The sequence below is a fragment of the Pan troglodytes genome, chromosome 19 (assembly GCF_028858775.2).
Source record: "Pan troglodytes isolate AG18354 chromosome 19, NHGRI_mPanTro3-v2.0_pri, whole genome shotgun sequence".
In the NCBI taxonomy this organism is placed as follows: domain Eukaryota; kingdom Metazoa; phylum Chordata; class Mammalia; order Primates; family Hominidae; genus Pan; species Pan troglodytes.
Window position 1 is genome coordinate 61,665,003 of NC_072417.2, and position 26,781 is coordinate 61,691,783.

Sequence of the window (26,781 nt, forward strand, 5' to 3'; positions counted from 1 at the left end):
ACTGCAAGCATCTAGAAATACTAGATGAAATGTAAGTTTAAAAAAATTTAATGAATAGCAGATCTCATAAGAAATAAAAGGAAATCCCCAGGTGCTAGAGGAAAGAAAAATCTGAAAGCCAAAGTGTTAAGAGAAACCCTGAGACCCCAGTGATCATGAGGTGTGTGGGAGGAGGGAGGGAAGGAACAGCGGGGAGGATAGAGAAAGGGGAAAGACTGACTGATTATTAGACCTGGAAACAGGCTTTAATGCCTTGAGCTTAGGTTTTAGCACCCACACACAGACCGGAGATGAGGCCTCAGGTCTTGCAAGCCCAGGAGTTGCAAATGGGACCCCTGCTTTCTTTATCAAATATTTAATAAGCACCTACTTATGCCAGGCCCCCTGTGAATAAAAGAGAATTCCTGACCTTATGTACCTTAACATTCCAACAAGTGATAGAAAGGAACAAATGGGAGGAGGGGAAAACAATTAAGAACATAATAAATAAGTAAATTAAATAGTGTCTTAGGTGGTATGAGTGTTATGGGGAAAAGGAGTTAGTAGGGGAGGATAAGGGTGATCTCAGGTGTGTGTGTGTGTGTGTGTCAGAGAGAGAGAAAGAGAGGAGAAGACAGAAAAAGAAAGAGAGACACAGAGAGAGAGAGTCCGATAGACACAAATAGGGGAGCTGTTTGCAGTATAAATAGAATAGTCCGGGTAAGCGTCACAGAAGTGATATTTGACCAAAGACTTGAAGGAACCTAGGGAGTCATTTATTTGCATATTTGGGCCTATCTCAAGCCCAGAGTTAGTTGCTGTACCAGGGCTATAAGCTGTGTACCCACTAACAGCAAGGAGGCCTGGGAGCTGGAACAGACTGAGTGAGCAGCAAAGTGCCAGGAGATGAGAATAGAGAGGAAGCAGGGGCCAGACCACACAGGGCTTTGCAACCATTGTAAGTGTTCTGGGTGTTCCTCTGAGTGAACAGGGAACTAACACACAGGCAGTTACCTCTGGCTGCTGTGTTAAGAAGAGACCAGGGAGGCTGAGGGACAAAGATAAAGGAAGGGAGACCAGCTAGGAAACTGCAGCTGTAATTGCAGTAGCAAAAATACCTGGACCTTCCAAATGCCCCCTGGGTCAAAAGGGGACGAAGAATCTTTGTCCATCAGGCTAAGGTGACAGCAAAAATTTGTCTCTACCCAGAGTTCTGGGTAAAGGCAGAAAAAGTCCTCACTGAGGGAGAAAAATAAACCCCAGGCCTGGGAAGGTTTAGAGGCCAAGTACATACTCCTCATTTGATATAATAATTTTCAAGATGATCAATTAATGGAAAATTTGGTCCTAGTCCAGTGATACCTCTAGAATGTCTGGCAGAATTAATGCAAAATCATATGGATAGGGGCATTTCCATAACTAACAGCAGTGGGATTTCCACGAAATCCCAAATAAAGATAAGCTCACAGTCAGAAAGTACAAAACACATAAGGAAATCATTCACCATGAGCAAAGGTCAGCAGACAAAATAAGCGAGAGGATCAGTATCCCCAAGAAGTTGAGATCATCCATCAAACTAACAAAGACTATAGGAAAAGTTATGTTTAAGACTATTTACAAGGAAATAAGGCTGAGCAAAAGAAACCAGATATTGAAGAGAACATACAGTATGATTTCAATTACATAAAGTTCAAAAATAGGCAAATTAAATCTATTGTGTTGGAAGTCAAAATGGTGGTTACCCTGGGGGGTTGGGAGGAGCCTTCTGGAAATACTGTATTTCTTCATGTTAGTGGTAGACACAGAGGTGAGCTCACTTTGTGAAAATTCATACACCTGAACACTCATGATTTAAAGAGAGAAGACCAGCTAGTGAACACACTGGAAGGCAAAGAGGGAGAGTCCCATGTCCCCACCCCTGCAAGTGAAAGAGCTGGAGAGTGAGAGGTGGGGAAATTGTCAGTAGGATTGGAGGGTAGGCCCAAGTGAGGTCCTCCAGTTACAGCCTGAGCAGTCTTTTGAGGGAACCCCAGTGGAGCGGTAGGGTTGGAAAATGTATCATTCAAGTTATAGAGCTGCTTCTGGTTGAGCAGGGAATGGGGTGAGTTCGTTAAGGAAGACTGAAGAAGTCCTCAGGAAGGCAGTATATTCCACTGGACCTACAGAATATCATTACAAGACCTTTGTGACCCAACCCCTCGTTTTACAGGAGAGAACTGAGGCCCAGAGAAGTAAAGACACTTGTACAAAGTCACCTTTGCTTCCCAGTATTACTAGTTTTCCTGTCAGGGAGTATGCAGATTAAAGATAAGTGGCAGGCCAAGCAGGTGACTCATGCCTGTAATCTAAGCACTCTGAGAGGCTGAGGCAGGAGGACTGCTTGAACCCAGAAGTTCAAGGCTGCAGTGAGACGTGATCGCACCACTGTACTCTAGGCTGGATGACAGAGCGAGACCCTGTCTCTACAAAAAAAAAAAAAAAAAAAAAAAAAAAAGATAAGAGATGACTTGGCCCAGTGGTGAAAAGCAAGCCTCCAGAGCTGCACTGCCTGGATTCCAATTCCAGTTCTGCCACCTGCTAGCTGTGTGACCTCAGGCACCTTAACTAACCTCCATGTGCCTCAGTTTCTTTGCCTGTAAAAGTATATACAGATATAAATTTGTACAACCACTTTCCACTAAATAGAGAGTTTAACCACTGTCTATTAAAGCTGAACAGGCCAGCCATGGTGGCTCACACCTGTAATCCCAGCACTCTGGGAGTCTGAGAGGGAAGGATCCCTTGAGCCCAAGAATTCAAGACCAGCCTGGGTAACATAGTGAGACCCCCGTCTCTACAAATAATTTTTTCTTTTTTGAGATAGAGCCTTGCTCTATTGCTCAGGCTGGAGTGCAGTGGCACCATCTTGGCTCACTGCAACCTCCGCCTCCCAGGTTCAGGCAATTCTCATGCCTCAGCTTCCCAAGTAGCTAGGATTACAGGCGTGCACCACCATACCCAGCTAATTTTTGTATTTTTAGTAGAGATGGGGTTTCAACATGTTGGCCAGGCTGGTTTTGAACTCCTGACCTCAAGTGATCCGCCTACCTCAGCCTCCCAAAGTGCTGGGATGATAGGCATGATCCACCATGCCCAACCCTCTACAAATAATTTTTTTTAAATACCCAAGTGCGGTGATGTGCACCTGTGATCCCAGCTACTCAGGAGGCTGAAGCAGAAGGATCACCTGAGCTCAGGAAGCTGGATGACAGGAGGCTGGGTGACAGAGACCTTGTCTCAAAAAATGTTATAAATAAAAGTGAAATTGAACAGATGCCCAAACCCTAGGACCCAGCAATTCCCCTTCTTGATACACACCCAGCAGAAGTGCATTCAGATGTGCATCAAAAGACATGGACAAGTATGGTCACAGCAGTGCTACTGTTAATAGCCAAAACCTGGGAACAGCCCAAATGCCTGCTGTAAGTGGAGTGGAGAAATACCCTGTGATACATTTATATCACACAATACTGGCCAGCAATGGAAACTAAGAAACTACTACTATACATGGATGAAGACCACAAATGTAACATGGAGCAAAAGAAGCCAGAATATGATTCCATTTATACCAAGTTCAAAAATAATCAAAACCCGTCTGGGCACGGTGGCTCACGCCTGTAATCCCAGCACTTTGGGAGGCTGAGGTGGGCGGATCACAAGGTCAGGAGATCGAGACCATCCTGGCTAACACAGTGAAACCCCGTCTCTACTAAAAATACAAAAAATTAGCCGGGTGTGGTGGCGGGCGCCTGTAGCCCCAGCTACTCAGGAGGCTGAGGCAGGAGAATGGCATGAACCTGGGAGGCGGAGCTTACAGTGAGCCGAGATCACGCCACTGCACTCCAGCCTGGGCGACAGAGTGAAACTCCGTCTCAAAAAATAAAAAATAAATAAAAAATAAAAAATAAAAATAAATAAAAAATAAACAAAAATAATCAAAACCCATGTATGGTGGGTAGGGGGCATGGTAACTGGGTGGACGCACAGGTCAGCTTCTGGGTTGCTGGTATGTTCTTGATGCAGGTGCTGGTTATACAAGCATGTGCATATCATGAATAGTCTTTGCACTGGACACATAATTCATGGGATTTTCTCTACATGTGTTACACTACAATAAAGAAGTTTACTTAAGAATAACAAGGCCAGGCACAGTGGCTCACCCCTGTAATCCCAGCACTTTGGGAGGCTGAGGTGGGTGGATCACCTGAGATCAGGAGTTCGAGACCAGCCTGGCCAGCATGGTGAAACCCCATCTCCACTAAAAATACAAAAATTAGCTGGGCATGGTGGTGCACGCCTGTAATCTCAGCTACTCGGGAGGCTGAGGTAGGAGAATATCTTGAATCTGAGAGGCGGAGGCTATAGTGAGCTGAGATCGTACCACTGCACTCCAGCCTGGATGACAGAGCAAGACTCCATCTTAAAAAAAAGAAAAAGAAAAAAAATAATAATAACAAGCCCTGATAGGGCTGCTATGAGGATTAAATGAGGTAATACTTATAAAGGGCTTAGAACAGTACATGGTGATAATAAAGGCTATAGAAATGTGTGCTGATAAAATCCCAAGGTCTAGGATCAGAACCCTACCTCTGGGTCTCCTTCCTGTACCCCTCCTCTGAGCCCTCTTTCAAGGCAGAACACAGGGCTCCTCACACTCTCCACCCTATCCAATCTATCAAGGTGGTCTTGAGCTGGGCCCCCAGGACACCAAGGCATCAAAGGCACAGACAGCTTAATTTACCCAAGTCCACACTCCTGGTGGAACTGGAATTTAAACCCAGCCACTCTGAAGTCAAAGACGGGTGTTCTCTCACCATTGCCCCTAATACATGTATCTTGGTATTTCACACTTTAGTAGATAGAATGTTGTGCTCTCTGATCTTGACTTAAAAATAAGTAACTAAGTACTTTCTTTCTTTTCTTTTTCTTTTTTTTTTTTGAGACGGAGTTTCGCTCTTGTTGCCCAGGCTGGAATACAATGGTGTGATCTCTGCTCACTGCAACCTCCGCCTCCCAGATTCAAGTAATTCTCCTGCCTCAGCCTCCCAAGTAGCTGGGATTACAGGCATGTGCCACCACGCCCGGCTAATTTTGTATTTTTAGTAGAGATGGGGTTTCTCCATGTTGGTCCGGCTGGTCTCGAACTCCCAACCTCAGGTGATCCGCCTGCCTCGGCCTCCCGAAGTGCTGGGATTACAGGCGTGAGCCACCATGCCCAGCCAACTAAGTACTTTCTTTTTTTATTTTTGTAGAGACGGCAGTCTCGCTATGCTGCCCAGTCTGATCTCAAACTCCCAGGCTCAAGCAATCCTCCCGTCTCAGCCTCCCAAAGTGCTGGGATTACTGGTGTGAGCTGCTGTGCCTGGCCAGAACTAAGTACTTTCTACAGATCAGGAAAATCGCAACTTGATTCTCACTTACATATGCCTCACTTCTTCTGCAGACATCTTCGATTAAAACAAACAAACAAACAAACAACCTCTCTACCCCTGGTTCAAACAATAAACTGAGGTAAGAAATAGGACTGTTCAGCCCCATTCTTCTCTAGCATTTCTGGGTACCAGGATGGCAAGTCTGCCCAAAAACATGGTTTAAAAAGGATTGGGCCGGGCGCGGTGGCTCACACCTATAATCCCAGCACTTTTGGAGGCCAAGGAGGGTGGATCACCTAAGGTCAGGAGTTCGAGACCAGCCTGGCCAACATGGTGAAACCCCCGTCTCTACTAAAAATATAAAAACTAGCTGGGCGTGATGGTGGGTGCCTGTAATCCCAGCTACTCAGGAGGCTGAGACAGAAGAATCACTTGAACCCAGGAAACAGAGGTTGCAGTGAGCTGACATGGTGCCATTGCACTCCAGCCTCGATGACAGAGTGAGATTCTGTCAAAAAAAAAAAAAAAAAAAGGATTGATTTCTGTGGATTGAAGCAAGAAGCAGTTTCCTTCCTCATGGCAGCTCAGAAGGCCAAGCACTTTCTCACCGTGAATCCTCTCCCGGTTCTGAGCCATAGAGTGAGACAGGGCTGGGTGTGGGAATAAAGAGTTGGCTGAGATCGACCTGCCCACCTCTGAGGTCTGGCTTCGGGGAGAGGAAAACGAGCTGGCCAAAGGGCTGAGGGTGGGGGCTGGGGGGGCCGTGTCCCACAGCTCTGCCCTGGGGCCGCCGAACCCAAAGGTACTTTCACGTTTCGGATGCCAAATTCTGTATCTGTAAACACAATGTGTTTTCTTTTTCATGCTGGGATTGTAACTATTCTTGTTCGGCACTTTCTGCACCAGCCCAAACGTAAGCAGAGCACTGAGGGCAGTGGTTTGTGACGGAGATGAGTCCTTGTCCCTCAATACCACACAGATGTGGTTCTGAGTGGAAGGAATGACCTTCAGGTGGGAGAAGCCCCAGGAAGCCTCAGGCACCAGGGTCCTGGCCCAGGTTGGGGCATAATTTCTTTTGAATGTAGGGACAGTGATAAGCTTTTGTTTCAAAATCCAAGGCAGTTCTGGAGGACCTGCCCAGAAACGTCAGGGCGGACATTCCTGGGGGGACCACTCTTTTCAGGGAACCATGGTCTCTCAAATTCTTGGCATGGGAGAAAACAAATACACTACAACAGAACCAATGCAGCAGGCAAATGTGATGTGGACTAAAATCCAATCCTTCCGTGGTACAGGAGCCAAATCCAAAATGCTCTTCCTCTCAAGACCCTCGGCCCCTCCCTGCACCCCGGACACTCAGCAAAGTGCCTCATTGGGGGCACCTATCCCCGTTCAGGGTTAGTGCAAGTGGACACGTCTGCACCTTCTCACGTGCACAGCCTCCTTGATGGAAACATATTTCACCTGCAGGGAGGGCATCCACTTTACATTTCTTTTCTTTTTTTTTAATCTTCTTTTTTTGTTTGTTTTTGAGACACCATCTCTATCACCCAGGCTGGAGTGCAGTGGCACGATCTCGACTCATTGCAATCTCGGCCTCCCGGGTTCAAGAGATTCTCCTGCCTCAGCCTCTGAGTAGTTAGGATTACAGGTGTGGGCCACCATGCCAGGCTAGTTTTTTTTGTTTGTTTGTTTTTGTATTTTTAGTAGAGATGACGTTTCACCATGTTGGCCAGGCTGGTCTCGAACTCCCGACCTCAAATAATCTGCCTGCCTCAACCTTCCAAAGTGCTAGGATTACAGGTGTGAGCCACCGTGCCTGGTCTACTTTACATTTCTTTACATGCCCAGACCAAACAGAGCCACCTGAACAGTAAATGCTCCAGAAATGTCCATGTATACAAAGTACTTCTCTGTCTGCAGGTTGGGGAAGGGGAAGGTCTTCAGAAGGGGACCAAAAATGGCAGATAGTTTTCATCTCATGGGCTAATTCTGCCTAAGGAGTTACATTGAGGAGTCTAATATTATAAGATCATTTCTGGACTTAGGAGGAAAGCATGCTGCCGTTGATTGCCAATGTCTGCCCTGGTTTTAGAATGCGGGAGTGGTGGTACATTTATTTGCTGGGTACTCACCACGGCCGCCCCAAAGCAGAAACAGACGAAATCAGAAGCCCTGACAATGGCAATCAAGCAGGCAGGAAGTGTCCCTCACTTGGGGACTTCAAATATGGAATGCAGCACAGCATACAGGCCCTCAGGAAACTCAGAGATCTACCTCATTTCCTTACATAGGACTCAGTTATTTAAAGCCAGCCCCTTTAGAGGTCCCTGTAGTCCTACAGATTGTCTCAATTAAGTGTGGAGTCTCTGGGATGTGTGAAAATTGGACACAACAACCAATAATCTCTCATCTTCAGGCAGAAAAAGACGCGGGAAAAATCTAGAAAATCTAGCAATAGCACCAGCCAGGAGGGGGCACAGATGGGTTCCCAACTAAAATATAACCACGTGTGCAGCGAGCTGAGACCTTACACAGGCCAATTCCTGAATCCTCCAGGGAGACAGACTTCTAGCACCTTCCTCAGCAAGGCACTAGCTGAGTTGAGAAGTGAACTGGAGTATTACTTTCTGCTTTTAAAGTTCTCACCCAACAAATTTACTTGAACCCTTTAAATAATCTGGAGGTCTACCACACTTACAGAACCATCTTTCTTTCTTTTTTTTTTTTTTCTTTTCTTTTTTTTCTGAGTCTTGCTCTGTCACCCTGGCTGGAGTGCAGTGGTGTGATCTTGGCTCACTGCAACTTCTGCCTCTCGGGTTCAAGCAATTCTCCTGCCTCAGCCTCCCAAGTAGCTGGGATTACAGGCACGCGCCACCACGCCTGACTAATTTTTGTATTTTTAGTAGAGAAGGGGTTTCACTGTGTTGGCCAGACTGGTTTCGAACTCCTGACCTCGTGATCCACCTGCCTCAGCCTCCCAAAGTGCTGGGATTACAGGCGTGAGCCACTGCGTCCAGCCACAGAATCATCTTTCTTCTAGGTCTTCTTCACATGCACCAATGCACTGCAGTGTGAATTCATTTCACCCTAACTGTAGTTAGTACACTAATCCCAATGACAGAAGGTCCAGGGATTGCTGGGGGTGGCCCTGACACAGGCAAGAGCGGAGCACAGCTTTCCATTCCTTGGCGGTACTCCTGAACCATAGGTACCCCTTTCTCCTCGGAGAGTATCTTCCTTTGTGCTCTGAGTGCCAGCAGCTGCCTCTGATAGAACTGTGCTTGGGGCAGGAACTTAAGCTCTGGGAGAAAAAGAAAAGGGTCTGATGGGAGACATTCTGTATCTCATCAGTCACACGGCCACAGTCCCTTCTCTCCATCAGAGGGGAGAACTGGCACAAAATAATGTATTTGAGGCTGAATACACACCTAGCCAAGGCCTTTTGATGTGGGGGGAAATTCACATAAATTATGTAACTTTTTCTTTTTTTTTTTTTGAGACGGAGTTTCGCTCTGTTGCCAGGCTAGAGTGCAGTGGGGCAATCTCAGCTCATTGCAACCTCCAAGTCCCTGGTTCAAGCAATTCTCCTGCCTCGGCCTCCCAAGTAGCTGGGATTACAGGCACACGCCACCACACCCAGCTAATTTTTGTATTTTTAGTAGACACGGGGTTTCACCATGTTGGCCAGGATGGTCTCCATCTCCTGACCTCATGATCTGCCCGCCTCAACCTCCCAAAGTGCTGGGATTACAGGCGTGAGCCACCGTGCCCGGCCAATGATATAACTTTTAAAAGGCAAATTAAAATCTACTTCTTAGTTTACAACAGAAATCCATTTTTGGAGTAAGGAGACAGGAATGCAATACTGAGCTCACTAAGTTGTGCTACGCAAGTCAAACCTCATGAGAGCAGATAGCTTTGAGGTGAACGTCTGTATCTACAGGACTGGCCCAGGCAGCTCACTTCTTTCAAGTACTATTCAGAACAACCGTCCCTCCGAGTTGGCTATAATAGGACACGGCTTTTATGTGATCAGTCTTCCAAGCAAACGCTCCTGATACCCCCTGCTCTCTCTGCATGCAACAGTGTCACAGAATAAGCCGAGACGTGCCCTGCAGACTTATCCACACTTAGTCCCGTTTGTGTAAAGGCTGCCCTTTGATGGCCAGGACATCTGTCTTTGAAAAGCTTCCGTTCCTTGTGGCAATCTGATTAATTGAAACAAAGCACATATAAAGCACCTAGGACAATGCCTGGCACTCAATAGGAGTTTGTGGTCTGTCTTCAGGATGCAACCCCACAACCACCATGGACGGACATTTTAAACTCCACAGCTCCCAGGCCACCCAGACCAACACCATGCCTTCTGAGCCTGCAGAGACCACAAGGGCTTCCAGACGACAGGCAAAATGCTGTGGGCCTGCTCTACAAGTATTAGGCTTAAGTCCTGAGCATTTCAAAAGCCCTCCGAGACCTCCCATCTCCCTATAATGAAAGGCACTACAGAAACCCAAGGTATGATTAACACCTTCTGAAAGGATGAAAAAAAAAATATTGGCTCACAAAATATCCGTATTTGTGCATCCACAGATAAGGCTGTTTTATAATCCAGTTCCCTAGAGAGCCATTTATTTTGGTAAAGGCAGTGTGCATTGCAGACACCGTAGAAGCCATCAAGATAACACGAGTAACAATCCAGTGGACTTTTGAAGTGTAAACACAAAAGTCTATTAAGAATACAATGTTGGTTTAATCCCAAGACAAAAAATTTACTTAATGAAAAGCACAACTCATCTCAAGAAGGAAATATCGACACCAGCTGTGAGCAGAAAATGAGGGGATTCCTTCCAGGGAACATCTGAATTTCAACCCACTGCCTTTCCAATATTTACTCTGGACATAAAGTCTCAAATAGTTTTCTGAGGATCTCATTTTTCTACAGGAGGAGGAGGTCAGAGAGAAAACTGGGCAGGGCTAATAGAGAGCACGGCAGAGCCTGGAAACACGCAGACCCACCCCAGAAGGTTTCCCCTGACGAACCTGCCTCCCTGCTCTGGGTGGAGCAGGGAGCGGCCTCCTTGCCTCGAGGTTCCTGATCACCAGGTGCTAATGAGGACCCCAGCAGAGAACCTCACTCCAGCTGCCATGGGGCCAGTAGAGATGAATGACAGCCCTGTGCTGCTGACGCATGTCAACTGTACCTAGCAGCACCACACCAGTGGCCGGGACATACCATCCCCCATCCACCTCCTCTCTTTGTCAACAATAGTTTCAGCCACTTTCTGGATTTTTTCAATACGTTCCGGTGAAGCAAAGGGATAGTGAACACTAGGGTGAAAAGAGAAGGCCTTCTTTTTTTTTGGAGACAGAGTCTCACTCTGTCACTAGGGCTGGAGTACAGTGGCGTGATCTCGGCTCACTGCAACCTCCGCCTCCCAGGTTCAAGCGATTCTCCTGCCTCAGCCTCCCTAGTAGCTGGGATTACAGGCACCCGCCACTATGCCCAGCTAATTTTTTGTATCTTTAGTAGAGACGGGGTTTCACCATGTTGGCCAGGCTGGAGGAAGGCCTTCTTAAAGAGGGGTTCTGACTACCCACAGTTCAGCTTGGCCACCTTTAAAAGAGACTACAGGCCCTGAAATCAAGAAAGACTTGGCCAAGAAAGCAACACCTGTGGATGCCAAGAACCCCCAGGAAAGTATCTAAACCCTCTTAATTCATAGTCCCAACTCCCAGCTCCCAGCAGGCCTGATGGCTAAGATAAAAGAAAACTTCTTATATACAACTTCATGTTAAGTATGTATGAATATAATATAATAAAATATAATAATATGATGTAAAATACATAATGCAACACAACTAGGGAACCACGCCCAGTTCTAGCAAGAAGCAATAGGTTGTTCCAGCTTTTCTCCTACACATGGATATATCACTGCCATTCATTCATTCATCCATTCTTCCATCCACCCATCCATTCATTCTGTGGAAAAGCAGCACAGTGGATACAACAAAACAAAGCACAAACGTCAGGCTGGAGTCCCAGCTTCACCACCCAGTAGCTATGTGACTTAGGGTAAACCATCTAATGTCTCTAGGCCATGGTTTCCTCATCTCTAAAAGAAGTACAATTACAGTCCCTATTATTAGCATAGTCACGGTGATTAAATGTCTAAATTAATGTGAGTGCTTGGCAAAGAGTAAGTCCTCCAGGGTTAATCATAATAATGACAATAATCATAATAATTATTATGACTATTAAAAACATTCACTCATCTATAGCTATGTGCCAGGCTCTGGACTAAGCAGCAAATAATTTCAGCTTTCTGATTTTTGCAAGAATCTTTAGTGGGGCATTGGATTTCTCATGGCAACACCTCCAATATAACCTCCCTCTCTTGCCAGGGATGAATGAGGGTGGACCCAGGCACCAGAGCTATTGACAGCATGAGGACATCCCCCTGACCCCCAACCCACAGCCACATTTAAACAATTACAAGCATTATGTTGCAGGTACCTATGACCATAAGAGGCCAACCCAGCACGGTGCTCGTCTTGCAGAGACACCTTTTGTGTGGGTTTTGGGTTACAGCTGAGCAATGCAAAGCCATAGAGTGAGTCGCAAAACAAGTTTTCATAAGCTCGACCTGTCACAAGCCAGGCAGGGGCTCATGCTGACAACTCCACAGTAAGATTAAACAGCATGCTTCGTCAGGCACTAAATACTAACACAGCTCCGACGTCAGGGGGACAATGATTAAAACTGATGTCAATAATTTATGAAACACAATATGGTCTTCAGATGCTCTTTTGAAAAAAGGGAAGGGTGGGGAGGGGGAAAGGGGCCTAGCAACCCAGGTGGTTTAAAACTGTTCATGCATTTTGCCTTGAATGTACACACACCCCCACCATGCATGGGTACTTCTTTACACAATGAATGTGAATGCACATGTGTATAAACCATGTGAACACTGCTGATACATATGGGCGGAAGAAAGAATTTAGTTATTCCACTGAGAGCTGTCAAGGCCGTAACGTTATACATCGTCTTGTCTTTCATATTGTTTAGAGGGTTGTTTTTCCCCCCCGGAAGAAATCCAAAATTGCATTTAAAGTATAACTGGGCTTTATGAACGTTCACATTTTATTCCATAGAGAGCTTGACCTCGAAACAACACCGAAAAGAAAACTGGACCAAAGAAAACATATAGGATATGTGCATTTCTTAGTCATCTATAAGGACCATGGCCCTATGTCAAAGGACTGTTCAGTCAAATGATAATATTGGTAAATTGGTAAATTTTAGGGGGTTTTCTTTGTGGGAGGGTGGGGCACAGGGTTAACCTAGGGAAGGGTACCATTTCAATTTATTATAAATCACGTATCACTATTTTATAAAAGCAAAGACCAAACAGCACAGTAATAGGCTTATTGTTATTAAGACTGATTATGGGAATTAAAAAATATATACTTCTTGACTTTGCCGTAGTTGTAAATACTCCGGGTAGCTTGACTTTATATGTCAACAGTGTGAAATTCACAAGAAGAGATTATATTGGGAGGAAAATCTGAGTCTCTGATAGTCCAAAGTTACTTTTGAAGGATTTATTAATGCTTTTTCCTAGCACAGTGCCCTTTAGTATCTCAGAACACCTGTCAAATACTAATTCATTCACATATCTCCACTACAGGGCCTTTTCATAAAAAGCTCAACCTTTAATTGTAAATCACCCCTAAATTGTCCTTGCTGTCTTTCTCTTTTACAGAATGATGGAAAAATCACTAAGACTTCAATTAAGACTTTATGGGAACTTCAATCTGATGTTCCCAGCTATATCTACAAGGTATCAGAACATCTATTCAAAAAGGAAACTATAAATAACTTTAACATAGTTGAATTGGCTTTGCTTTTATGAGATGACTGAATAATTGGCAAGATTTAAAGATACTTTAACTACCGGGAATTAAAATAACTTCAGTAAAACCCAGAAAAATATTGTTAGCCAATCATTTGTCATGTAGATTATGTACTTATTAAGCCTAATTAAACTTTTTGAACAAAAACGGTTACTAATTACATTCGTTAATATGTTGATTGCTCAATTTAGCCAATAAAAAAAAGGTCAATCCAATTTGTGTGCATAGTTAGTGCTTTGGTCAAGAGACAAAATCCCAAACTATAGGGATTATTTCAAGTGCATGACCATCATTATAACAAACGCAGGTTACGTGTCCACATCCAAACTGACAGCAAGACCTGGGGGTGGGTGGTGAATCTGAACAATACCAACGCTAAGGCAAATCTTCAAGCCAGAGAAATTTCACCACCACATCAAGTTTATTCGCCTAAATGTATTCACTTGCATTTGTTCCAATTAGACCCTGCTGGTGACAAGACAACGTTATCTTTCATATGCACATACAAACTAAAACTGATAGCAAAACCCTGGGAATCCCTTTAAATGTCAATAAAGGGCTTTTACGCACAAAGGGAAGAAAAGAAAAGAGGAAGGAGGGGGAAAAGAAGAGATGGGAAAAACCAACATTTCCGAGGGAACTGAGCAGATCAAAGGAATTTTATTCTAGAAGACTACTAAGTCGGAGTGTAACTACACTCTCTCTCTCTCTCTCTGAGAAATCTTGAAAAGTGTCTTCAGACTGGAAACTAGTTCTGATCCTTAAAAGAAAGGGGACAAACAATTATGTCTGCAAGAGCGGGACACGAGTGTAAAAATGGAGGCCTCCCGTGCAACAGGAGGCGGGAGGCCCGGTGTCTTCAGACCAGGACGCCTGACTGGGCCTCTGCGGCGATCCGGCCCTCCAAGACATGTTTTCCATTCCCTTGCTCAAAACTCTGCATCCACAGTCATGAGGCACAAACTATTCGACAACAACATGACACAATTAATCAGAACCAGACCTCAAAACGTGTGTTTGTGGGGACCAGCAAACTTTGAAATGTGCCTAAGAGGGGCAAAGCAATTGAAGAGCCTCACACTGGCTGTTTGAGATGGGGAGATGGAGAGGAAAAATCTGTACGTTCATAAAGGATGCACACCAAATGGGACACTTACAGACTAAATAATTTTCGCTCAAATAAATGTGGGCTTTGGAGCTTTACTTCCCATACTGAAAAAGTAAGGTGTAGTCTTGCTACCTCCCCTCACCCTTTTTCTTTTTCTTTTTTTTTTATGGGGAGAAACTGATTTCTGAGAGCTTCTGCAGCAGCAAAGTCGTCCAATTCAGAAGCAGAACGTATCCTTTTTTAGCTTCATTTCTGACCCAGCCGTATTCACCCGGTTTTGTCAGATTTCTCTTTCAGGAAATGAAACCCTATTTAAAAAGCGAGAAGCTGGACCCTTAGTTAATTCAAAACTGTTTAATTTCACCAAAGCCTGAAGCTAATAAAAAAAATCTGGTATACTTTTTTAGACCAGAATTGAATTCGTTTAAAATAATTACTGAACGCTCCGTTGTAATCAGCAGATAGTAATTAATTGAAATCACATCATTCTTCTTTTGCTAACACAAACACGCTGTTCAAAAGAGAGACAAAAATAGTTTCAAATCATGAAAAGACAAATGGAGGGCAGGAGTGATACTCGTCGGGTACCGAACTGACCCCAAACTGCAAATAGTTCTTTGCCATCTCCCAAGGGATTTGTAGGTGTGGAGTTGGAACTTCCCGGGAACTGGGCCGGGGTCCCCAACCGCGAGCCCAGCTGCAGCCTTGGGAAAGGGGGGTGGGTGCAGGTGAATCCCAGCGTCCAACCCAACGAGGGGGAAGGCAATGAATGTTTGCGTTTGGATCCAGGGTTAGCGGAGACCTATCTGCAAATGTTCTGCCAAACCCCCTCCCGGGAACATTTCTCCTGCTGCTTCTTGGCTTCGCAGAGAGCACTGGGCGCAAATTCGGGCGTCCACCACGAGCGCCACGCGAGCGAGTGGACCTGCTCTGAGCCCTCCCGGGTCCCGGGCATCCGCGAACGCGCCTCCCGCCGTTCCCGCGACCCGCGCTCCTATGAACTCGCCGCTGCGAGGCCCAGCAGCTCCCGCCCGCGGCCCCACCCGCCGCCGGCTCCGTCGCCGCACCCCACTCACCCACGCACTCGTTGGCTTCGCGGGCCGTGGCGCGCTGCCAGGGCCGGTCGTAGTGGAAGGGCTTGCAGCGGTCGCACTCCGGGCCGGCCGTGTTGTGCCTGCAGTCGCACACCAGGCTGTCGTCGCGGTCGCGCACGCAGCGGGCCGCGTGGCCGTTGCACTTGCACCGGCCGCCCACCTGCAGGTCGGACACCGCGTAGAAGTACGAGTCGCGCGCCAGCTCCGAGTCGTCCTCGTTCTCGTCGCCGAACGTGTGCAGGCGGCTGAAGGCCACGCGGATGTCTGTGGCCGTGACCCAGTCCTGCAGCACGGGCGAGTTGTCGAAGTCGTGCGCCGAGGGCCGCCCGTCCAGCGTGCTGAAGGCGATGAGGCCGCCCGAGAGCGGGCGCATGTCGGTGTGCGAGTCGGTGCACACGGCCTCCTGCTCGTTCTGCTTGGTGATGGGCGCGCGGTGCGGCCGGTTGTACATCTTGCGGCACTGCGTGGAGTAGAACTGGAAGGGCACCCACGTGCGCCCGTAGTCCATGGACTTGTAGATGGCCATGGACTCCGGCCGCGGCGAGCAGAACTGCAGGCTCACGTAGGTCACTTCGAACTTCTTGCCGAGGGACAGTGTGAGCGTGACGTTGTGCGGGAACTGCAGGTAGTTCTCGGACTGCCAGCACGTCAGGTTGTGCGGGTTGTTGAGGTCGGTGAGGAAGGCGGGCGGGTGCGCCTTCTTGGGGTCGGACGCGTTGCAGAGGTGGCACGAGCGCAGCCGCTCCTCGCCGCGCTCGCTCACCACGCAGTAGCGCGCCGGGGGCCGGCCGCAGGTGCTGGACACGCGCACATCCTTGCCGAAGGCCGCATTGACAAAGTCCGGGATGCAGCGGCGCGGGTGGCCGTTCTCGTCCGAGCAGGGGTCGGGCTGCGCCGCCTGGCCCGCGAACATGCTGAGTCCGGGCCCGCCGCGCACCGCGCCCACCAGGCACGCCACCGCCGCCAGCGCCGCCAGCGCCTCCCACACTGCGCGCATCATGCTGCGTCCAGCTTGCCCCGGCCCTGCCGCGCCGAGGATCTGTCCGCCTGCCGCAGAAGGCGCCTGCGGAGAGAAGGGAGCTGCGCTCAGCCAGCCCGCCCCGCGCCCTCCAGCTCTCGGCGTGGTGGCGAGCGGGGATGCGGGAGAACGCCCGGCTTCCTGGGCACCCACCCTGTAGCCGACTGCCCGCCTCTCTCCCCCAAAGTCCCGCGGGCGGCGAAGCCGGGGCCCTCCAAGTCCGCACCGCTCGCGCCCCTTCTTCCCCGCCCGGCGGGAGAACGCTCTGCTTCCCCGCCACCGCCGCCCCCACGCCGCCCGAGGGGCATGCCTCAGCCGGTCTCCCCGTCCGCGGCCAGCCCCCCTCGCACCCCAAGTTTCGGGCGCAGGAGAGCTGGGGGACCCCGACTCCGCACGGCCCGCGCCCCTTCGTCTCGCAGCCCGGGGTCCCTCTCAGATGCCCCCCGATCGCGTCCCCGCCGGAAAGTCCGCGTTCGGGACTTTACCTCTGGAGGGGGCAAAAGAGAAAGAAAAGTTTTCCTGGCCCCTCCGGGGAGCCCGCGCGCCGGTCGCCGGAGAGCCTCTCGCTCGCTGCTAGCAGGCGCGTCCCGCCTCAGCGCGGGCTTGCCAGCTCCATGCCCGGCGCGGCCGCCGCTGCCCCAGCCCCGGCCCCGGCCCCGGCCCCGCCGCCGCCTCTCTCGCCCGAGTGACTACGCGGCCGCCCGGCTCCCGCCGCTCCCGCCGCTCCCGCCGAGCTCGGAGTGCTGCCCTGCCCGCGCCCGGGGCGCACACACTCACGCTGGCCGGCGCGCACTCACACACACGCGCGCTCGCCCCCGAAGGCTCCGCCGCCGCCGCCGCCGCCGCCGCCGCCACTCGCGCTGGGAGTGAGGGGCGGAGGGGAGCGCGGGGGCGGGGGGCGGGGCCGCCGGGCGGGGCGCCGGCCAATAACGTCCGCGAGCTGCCGCCAGCTCCGAGCAAAGTTTTCACCCCGGGAAAGAAGAAAGTTAAAGGGAACCGGCCCGGGACGCCCGAGAGGGAGAGCACAGGCGGGTGGGAACCCGGGAGCCCGAGAAAGAACAGCAGAGACAAAGAGAAAGCGAGGAGAGCGCCCGGGGAAACCCCGGAGAGGGGGCTGGGCCGGGCCAGGCGCGCACCCCGTGGGGGAGGAGGGGCCGCCGGGGACTGTCAGCCTCGCCCGCGCCCCGCGCCGCCCGGAGAGCCTCACGCCCGGGGGAGCGCGCGGGCGGGGGAAGGGGGCCACTTTCTCCCTCCCGGTCCCAGCCAAACACATCTGTGTTTGTTTTCTTTGCTGCGCGGAGGTCGGGCCTTCCTCTAACCCAGCCTGATGGCCCCCGGTGGCACCGCGCACAGGGCTGTGCCCCTGTGGGCACGCAGCCCGGGAGCGTGAGGAAGAGGAGGAGGATGTGACCTCTGCCTGCTCTCCATTCTTGCCCGAAGCCCCCGGGGTCCGGCGAGGAGGGGCTGCTCGCCCGCACTCCCACGGATATCACCGTGCGTGAGCCTGTCTGTCGGGAACGCGGCTTCGTTCTAGCCAAGGGAGCAGTGGTAGGCAGGAGGCTGAAGGGGTAGGAAGCTGGCAGCACCTGGACGCTGGCCACCACCCCTCCAAGACGGACCTGCCTGGTCTCAGGCATGGGGACAGCCCAGCCCTCCCCAGATCCCCTGAGGCAGGCGTATCGGTACTTCCTCTACCGCATTTTTAAGGATGCAAAGCCCTGTAATAGCTCATGGGACCTCCACAGCAGCTTTGCTGTTGTATTAACTCCATTTTGCAGATGAGGAAACTGAGGGTCCCGGGAGCTGAAGAAACTCGCACAAGATCAACCCCCAAGTAAACATCAAACCCAGGAAGAGAAGCCTGGGCTCCTTCCACTGCAGGGCATTCGTCAAATGCATAACCTTGCCGAATGATGGTGTCATGGGGCATCTGCGGGGCCACCCAGCCCCTCCTTGCCTCATTCTCCATCGCCCCAATAAAAAGACTGAGGACAGTGACAGCATCCTTTGGTCATCTTGCAACAGCAGCCAGAGAGCTCTGGGAAAGGAATACACTGGGCCGAGAGTTTGGAACGGAATCTCTGCTCGTTTATTTGTTACTTGTAGATGTGTGGTCCAGTAATAGACCCGGATGAAAAGCCCCAGGTCCTGGTTCTGGCCCAAGGGCTGCCTTGCTGCATTAGCTCCATTAAGTGCCTCAGTTTGTCTTATTGGCATTTTCATAAACCCTGAGAATCTAAGAAGGGGCCTCGGGTCTCGTCTGGCCCAGCTCCGTCTCCTTGGAAGAAGGCCTTCCCCAGCCTCCCAGAGAGACGGCCACCCAAGCCAGCTCTTCCAGGGATGGGAGCTCACCACAGCTCAAGAAAATAAATCCATTCCATTGCAGGACAGCCTGGATTCATCTTCTCACCCCGGGGTAGCAATTTAGCTTTGCCTTCTTGTGCCGTTTACCACACTCTGCACTGTTTATTTATGCCTTACCTCACCTTGTGGCAGAAAGGATTTCAGGTAACTTACAAGGGTACATAAAATATGACACAATAACAAATTAAAAGTGAGGTCAAAGGAAATAAATGAAATGGTTAACCATGGTGACCTGTGAAATCGCAATGGTATACTGAAAGGCAGCATAGCTCTTAGGAGGAAACGCTTCGAAGCCAGGGTACCTGGGTTCAAATTCTGCCTCTGCTGTGTGACTATGGCAAGTCTATGCCTTGGTTTCCTCCATCTGTACAAGGGAGATAATACTTCCTACCCCACTGGGTTGTGAGCATCACGTGAGTTGACACATTTGAATATTATAGCTGATGAGATATACATATTGCAGGTCTGTAACACATATAAATATGCTTTCTCATGTATGCAAATGTAAATATGCATAAAACCAGGCGCATAGTACATGCATATAGAAATGTTAGCTGTTAGTATGAGATCGCTTGATCTATACAGAAATTTTAAATCATTTAGAGAACACTTAATTACAGGGAAAGATGTTCATGACATATTATAATATGAAAAAAGCAAATTAAAAACACACACAGTATAATGTCATTTTAATTTTTTAAAAAGTATGCATAAAAAGACAACACAGTTAATAGTGGTTATCTCGGAATAATGAGATTACAGGTGATTTTTATTTATCTTTGCTTGTATGCTCTCAGTTTTGCACAGTAAAATATGAAGTAAGAGAACAAAGAAAAGCTAAGGGAGACAAAGTCGAGATGAGGATACAGGTCCAATGCACCCTGGAGTTCCAACCTTTCCACCTCTTCTGAGTGGGCCACAAATTTGTCCCTAAGCTTTCCTGCAGCTAAAATGAGGAGACCATGTTCATTACACAATTCCCAGTGTCCATGAGATAAAAACAGACCTACTGCTCAAGGGAATTACAACTATTCTTGGTACTAAAATCAGATAGGAATTTCTTGTGGGGGCGTGACCCAGAAAGGGAACACAGTATGGGGTAATGAGCAAACGTCCCTGACATCATCCCCAAAACAGTCACAACAGTGAGCTCGGTTGGACAGTTTCTGTGATCCCCCTGAATGTAAGCTGATGGCATCGCATCAAAACCCAAGTCAGGAAAAGACATTCCAGCAAAGAGGAATGGAAAAGAAGCAAATTGGGGTGCTCAGCTGACTGGGGTACATTTTGGAGCATCTACAAGACTGGATTGCGAGGTGCTTTCCAAGCCTTCCTCCTGAATGTTGTTTCTGTCCACAGAGCCTTTTTTTTTTTTTTTTTTTTTTTGAGATGGAGTCTTGCTCTATTGCCCAGGCTGGAGTGCAATGGCGCATTCTCAACCTCCGCCTCCCGGGTTCAAGCGATTCTCCTGCCTCAGCCTCCTGAGTAGCTGGGATTACAGGCACCCACCACCACACCTGGCTAATTTTTTTGTATTTTTAGTAGAGATGGGGTTTCACCATGTTGGCCAGACTGGTCTCAAACTCCTGACCTCAAGTGATCTGCCCGCCTCGGCCTCCCAAAGTGCTGGGATTACAGGAGTGAGCCACCGCGCCCAGCCTATGTCCACAGAGCTTTTGATGGCCCTTGCATGGCAGTAAGTTTGAAATGGCTCTTGGTAGAGTGTGGCTTTTCTACATTGCCAGCTGAGCTTAGGCCAGGGGTCTTCAGGAGAGGATGAGCGGGGTCACCTTCCAGTTTTATTGTGGTCACTTAGGTCTACGCTTATCATCTTTAGTAGTTCCTGGTGAGCAGGACTGTCTTACTCACCTTGTATCCAGGAGGTCTAGAACCTCCTGTAATACGGTGGAACTCCTCTACGTCCATTCCAAACCCCCCTCTCTGTTAAGTCTGCAGGTGGCCCAAACCCTATGCTACACAGCAGCCCAGATCAAGGTTCTCTGCCTCTTCAGATTCTTGAAACCAGTCCTCTATCATCCCTCAGTTTTATCTCTTCTGGGCAAAATGTTCCCAGTTATCTTAATGATTTCCCATAGGACATTGTTTTCTGACCACTCTGCAGCCTCTTCCATCCCCTCTAATTCATCAGTGTCCTTTCCTAATGCAGCCTGTCTGTTGAGGGGACAAATGAAAAAAACAGATGTCCAAGTGTCGTGAGAAGTTCTTAAAGTGGCGGTGATAAATACACACCCGTGAAGGCATGTCAGGCTCTAAGCAGCGGGATCCACAGAGCAAACTGGAGTTCAAAACGCAACAGTGCAGATTTTGGGTGAGAAAGCAAATCACCAGGTGTTTCTGCAAGGAATGCGTTGAGAGGCGGAAACACCGTTCCTGGCACACTGTCTTACCTGTGAAGCCAGACGGATCACCCTAGGAGGGGGAGAATGCGGCAGTTTCAAGAAAACTTTTAAGTAGCCAGAGGAGGAGGAGGAAAACCAGGAGACTCGGGTGTTATAGAAACCAATGGGTAAGAGTGTTGCAAGGAAGGAGGGGTGCTGAACAGTGTTGAGTCACATGCCTTAAAGGTCAAGATAAGATCTGAAACAAGTCCTTTGGATCAAACTACAAGGAAGTCATTGGTGACCTTGACTAGTGGTTGCAGGGAGTGGTAGGGACAGAAGCCAGGCTGTCTGGGGTTGTGGAGTGAACGGGAGGTGAGAAAGTGGAGATAGCAGGTGTAGACAACTTTCAAGAAAGTGTGAATATAAGTGGCAGGAAAGATAGAGGGTCACAGCAGGAAGGTGACATAGGATTGAGGGAAGGTTGGGATTTTTTATTGTTGTTTGTAAGATAAGGCTATTTGACCATGCCTAAATGTTGATAGGAACTGGAGCTAGCAGGAGGAGAGAGGTGGAAGACAGATAAAACTATGCTTGTAAAACTGGTGGTCAGGTGGTCTCCAAGTGTCTCTTGTTTCAATGAAATAGGAAGTGACACCATCTGCTGAGGATGGGGGAGGAGCTGGGAGCACTGGAGGCTTGAGGTCATTAGACAGAAGAGGATAATGCTTGCTGGGCAGAATTAAAGGGCCTATTGAAGTTTGTGACTATCTATGAGAAAGAATGGCAGCCAGCAAGGCCATGGGACACACATGCCCCCTCCCCCAGCAGCGCCCAGCAGCCTTTGGATAGACCTAGAGAAAGAGACAGTTGGATTAATCTCAAGTTGAGAGTGTTTTCCAGGAGGTGGGACAGAAGGAAAGGGGAGTGGGTGGCTGATATGATGGGCCAGGGCGACAATGCCAAAGAAAGAAGGAAAACAGGACAGGATGGAAGAGGAAACAGAGAGGCCAGGGGCTAGAGCTGTGCTGTTCAATATGGTAGCCGGTCACCACATGTAGCTACTTCAATTTCAACTTGAATTAATTAAAAATGAGTAACATGGAGAGCTTAGTTGCCTAGTTGCCCCTGATTTGGACAGCACCAATAAAGAAAAATTCCCTTATCACAGGAAATTCTGTTGGATAGCTAAAGGATTCAGGAAGAGAGAAGACATGAGGTGGGGAATAACTGAGGAGGTGGTGGTCCAAAACTAGAGGATTCCAGAGGTGGAACAGCTCTGGGGGATGACAAGGCCTTCCGAGGACAATAAGAGGGGGACTTCTGCTGTGAGGCAGAATGGAGGGTGATTAGAGACGAGACAGCCACGGTGCTGGACGGGCTGTCCACCTGAGCTCTGAAGACCTTTGGAACCAGCATCAGAGTTTGGGGCAGAGACGAAGACTGACCAGTGCTGGTGTCTTCAAAGAAAGAAAAGAGTGAAATTGACTGGGAGGTCATTCTAAGGATGAGATGTAGAAGGTGGGACAGCCGTGTGGTTCTGGCCTTAAAGGAACAGGAGTTTTGTGGGGGTTTTTTTGTTTTTGCTTATTTTTTTTAGATAAATTTTGCTCTTGTCGCCCAGGCTGGAGTGCAATGGCACTATCTCGGCTCACTGCAACCTCCGCCTCCTGGGTTCAAGCAATTCTCCTGCCTCAGCCTCCCAAGTAGCTGGGATTACAGGCGCCCACCACCATGCCTGGCTAATTTTTTTTTTTGTATTTTTAGTAGAGACAGGATTTCATTATGTTGGCCAGGCTGGTCTCGAGCTTCTGACCTCAGGTGATTCGCCTGCCTCGGCCTCCCAAAGTGCTGGGATTACAGGTGTGAGCCACCACGCTCGGCCCGGAGTTTTGTTTTGTTTTGTTGTTGTTTTAATGAAGGGGGAAGGAGCATTGGGAATGGAGGAGGACAACAGCGCCCCACTCCTGGGTCTTAGGGATGTGTGGTTTGGAAGAAGGACAGCACCTCTGAGGAGGACTGCAGTGCAACTGGGGTGAGCATGAGGGTGGGAGGAGCAATCAGTGAGGAGGACGAGGATACAGGGGAGGGTACACTCCAGGGACGGGGGCACCAGATGGCACAGGCTAATGTTTGTGAGGAGGGAGGACAAGAAGAGAACAAAGGCTTAGGAGAAAAGGGGTGGCCGGGGGTGCCTTTGTCTTGGGTGTGACCAAGGGTTTTCCTTTTAATTTTTTAATTGTATTTATTTTTATTATTATTTGAGACAGAGTCTCACTCTGATGCCCAGGCTGGAGTGCAGTGGCACGATCTTGGCTCGCTGCAGCCTCTGCCTCCTGGGTTCAAGCAATTCTCCTGCCTCAGCCTCCCAAGTAGCTGGGATGACAGGCGCCCGCCACCACACCCATCTAATATTTATATTTTTAGTAGAGATGGGGTTTCACCATATTGGCCAGGTTGGTCTTGAACTCCGGACCTCAAGTGATCCACCTGCCTCGGCCTCCCAAAGTGCTAGGATTACAGGCGTGAGCCACCGTGCCTGGCTGAGTTTTCCTTTTTAAATCAAGCATTATGTGTAACATTTACTGTGTGCCAAGCATCTACTAAGCACTTTGATATTCCTTAGTTCACAATCTTCATAAACACCATGTAAGATAGGTATATTATTGTGTCCATTTTACTGGAGGAGGAAACTGAGACACAGAGAAATAATTTGCTGAAGATCACATCACTGGTAGGTAGAGAAGCAGGGTGTGAACTAAAATAATCTAGGTCCAGAGTTTGGAGCTCTTAGTCAGAACCTGTGGGTGAGATGGGCTTGACTGGGTCTCAGTCATCCCTGAGAGGAAGGATGGGCTTCTGGTCTACCAAGAGTATGAGCTGTGTGGTCTGGATGGACTGTGCTTCTTAACACCTCTGGTCCAGTTAAGAGGACAGACCCTAGATGACTCAGTTCCCAGTACTCCCAGTACAGCCTGGGAATTGCAGCAGGCAGAGGTGACCAGGAGCATTTGGCCTCTCCAGGAGGGTGAGCAGTGGCCTGGATTCATAGTGTTTCCTTCCCAAATTGAAAGAACTTGACTTGGACAGGCCTTGGTTCCAGTGTGCCACTTCCTAATGGTGTGACTCTGGGCAAGTTGCTTGCCCATCTGAGCATCCATCTTTTTCATGGTGAAACAGGGTCACTGCATTCACCTTTATAGGGTTGGTCGGCGATTTAAAAACTTGGATCTGAAAGGAAAGACCCTGGCAGAGAGTAGATGGATGTTCAATGTATAGTAGGTTTTGAGTTGTTTTGTTTTTGCTTTTTTTCATATGTATAATTCTCAGGTCTGCCTACCAGATCTCTTACCCTAGAAGAACGAGGGACATTCTTTCATGTCAAGGCATCTAGAGCCCAGCTCACCTGATAGGCTGCATGGAGGATTACTCAGGGAATCCCAGGTCCCTGGACAGGATTTCAGGAGATGTGACTGTCCTGGAAAAGGCTTTAGAACATGGGGAGCAGGCCAATCTAGTGGGAAGGGTTCCTGGAGATATCCATTTCCCCAATGTCGTTTATCTGTATCTTCAGCTCAGGCCTCCCCCTTTGCAGGTGTCTTGGCTGAGAACTCAGGAGCTGGGCATAGAAACCCATACAAACCCCAAATCCTCCAAATCCTTTAATCTACCAGGGCTCTTTGAAGGGGTGAAAATGCCTGTGGATGGGGGAACCAGCAGATGTAATTTATTTTCATTTGCAAAAAGCTTTTGACAAGGTTCCACCCCAAATGCTATTAAAATAAAGAAAATGGGTCACTGTGTGGGGAGGCTTTGTCATGGATGGAAGAGAGGCCTTGAGGAAGGAACAAAGGGTGCAAAGAAAAGGATGTTGCTCCAGATGGAGAAAATAGTGGGGGGCCTCTGAGCCAGAGTTGGGGCTCAGCTTGTTTACTGGTTACACAGACTCTGAAGGAGGGAATCCCCTCGTGAAACCTCAAGGTTTAGAGATGACACTGGACTGATGGCAACAGCAAGAGGATGAACTGGAGAATCTCAAGACCTTGTGTGAATGGGCCAGGGAACAGGTTAGCAGGTGATGGATCTCGGAGACATCATTTAAAATACTCTTAGAGAATGAAAGGTTATCAGTGAAGATGATAGAAAAATATTACTGGCCGGGCGAGGTGGCTCACACCTGTAATCCCAGCACTTTGGGAGGCCGAGGAGGGCAGATCACCTGAAGTCGGGAGTTCAAGACCAGCCTGACCAACATGGAGAAACCCTATCTCTACTAAAAATACAAAATAAGCCGGGTGTGGTGGCGCATGCCTGTAATCCTAGCTACTTGGGAGGCTGAGGCAGGAGAATTGCTTGAACCTGGGAGGCAGAGGCTGCAGCGAGCCGAGATTGCACCATTGCACTCCAGCCTGGGTGACAAGAGTGAAACTCTGTCTCAAAAAAAAAAAAAAAGAAAAAGAAAAAGAAAAAAAGAGTGTTTCTCTGTAGAGGTAGTATTGGCATTTGGGGTAGGAAGATTCTTCCCTGGGCAGAACAGACCTGGCTACCACAGGACACTTAGCATCCCTGACCCCTGTCCACTAAATGCCAGCAGGTTCCACCCACCCCTGACACACACACCACGCACACCATACACCAGTCATTATGACAACCAAAAAATGACTCCTAGAATGTATACATCCCCCTTTAAAGAGCCATCCCACCCCCATTCTGATTTACTTGAAATTTAGCCCAATGTGCTACTAAGAAAAGTAAAAGAAAATAAAAAGCAAACTACATTCTCAGGAAGAGAATTGGAAATGAAACAGGATGCGTTTAGGATCTTCTGACAACTTCTAGTTATCACATCTCAACATCCTTGTGGTGGCTGAGCTGACCCAGACAATAGCAACTCCACTGTGGTACATCAGAAGCACAAACAAAGCAGGGGAGGGAACAGGACGTGCCAGGAGGGGAGGTGGATTTTAAGCAGGTACTTGGGGAAGGACTCCCTAAGAAGGATCCAGTAGAGCAGAATGAGTGAAGTGAAGAAGGAAGCTCTGGGGACAGATGTTATTTGGGGGAAGGGTACATTCAGGCAGAGGGAACGGCACGTGCAAAAGTCCCAAGACAGAGCTTGTTTTTTTGTTTGTTTGTTTTGTTTCTGTTTTGTTTTGTTTTGAGATGGAGTCTTACTCTGTCACCCTGGCTGGAGTGCAGTGGTGCGATCTCAGCTCACTGCAACCTCCGCCTCCCGGGTTCAAGTGATTCTCCTGCCTCAGCCTCCCAAGTAGCTGGGACTACAGGCATCCGCCACCACACCCAGCTAATTTTTGTACTTTTAGTAGAGATGGGTTTTACCATGTTGGCCAGGCTGGTCTCGAACTCCTGACCTCAGGTGATCCACCCGCCTCGGGCTCCCAAAGTGCTGGGATTACAGGTGTGAGCTGCTGCGCCTGGCCCAGAGCTTGTTTAAGTAATGAGATGGGGAGTGGTAGGGATGAGCTCAGAGGGGAGGCTGAGAGCTAGACCAAGCAGGGCCTTGCAGACTTTGATGGGGAATTTGAGCTCA

The 26,781-nt window shown here is 48.8% G+C and overlaps 1 protein-coding gene across 4 annotated transcripts in view; it reads right to left on the reverse strand.

Moving 5' to 3' along the window:
• The window catches only part of NTN1 (netrin 1), a 240,492-nt gene that overhangs the window by 204,912 nt on the left and 8,799 nt on the right, over positions 1–26,781 (reverse strand). The window contains exons 1-2 of one of the 4 annotated variants that reach the window (XM_016932409.3): positions 17,305–17,382; positions 15,492–16,572 (exon numbers count right to left, since the gene is read on the reverse strand). In XM_016932409.3, the coding sequence (XP_016787898.3) occupies positions 15,492–16,509 (1,018 nt within the window). In that variant the 5' untranslated portion in view covers positions 16,510–16,572; positions 17,305–17,382. Of the gene's footprint in view, positions 1–15,491; positions 16,573–17,012; positions 17,279–17,304; positions 17,383–26,781 lie in introns of those variants that run through there. The other 3 variants (XM_016932411.4, XM_016932410.4, XM_024350490.3) reach the window with 3 other exon arrangements.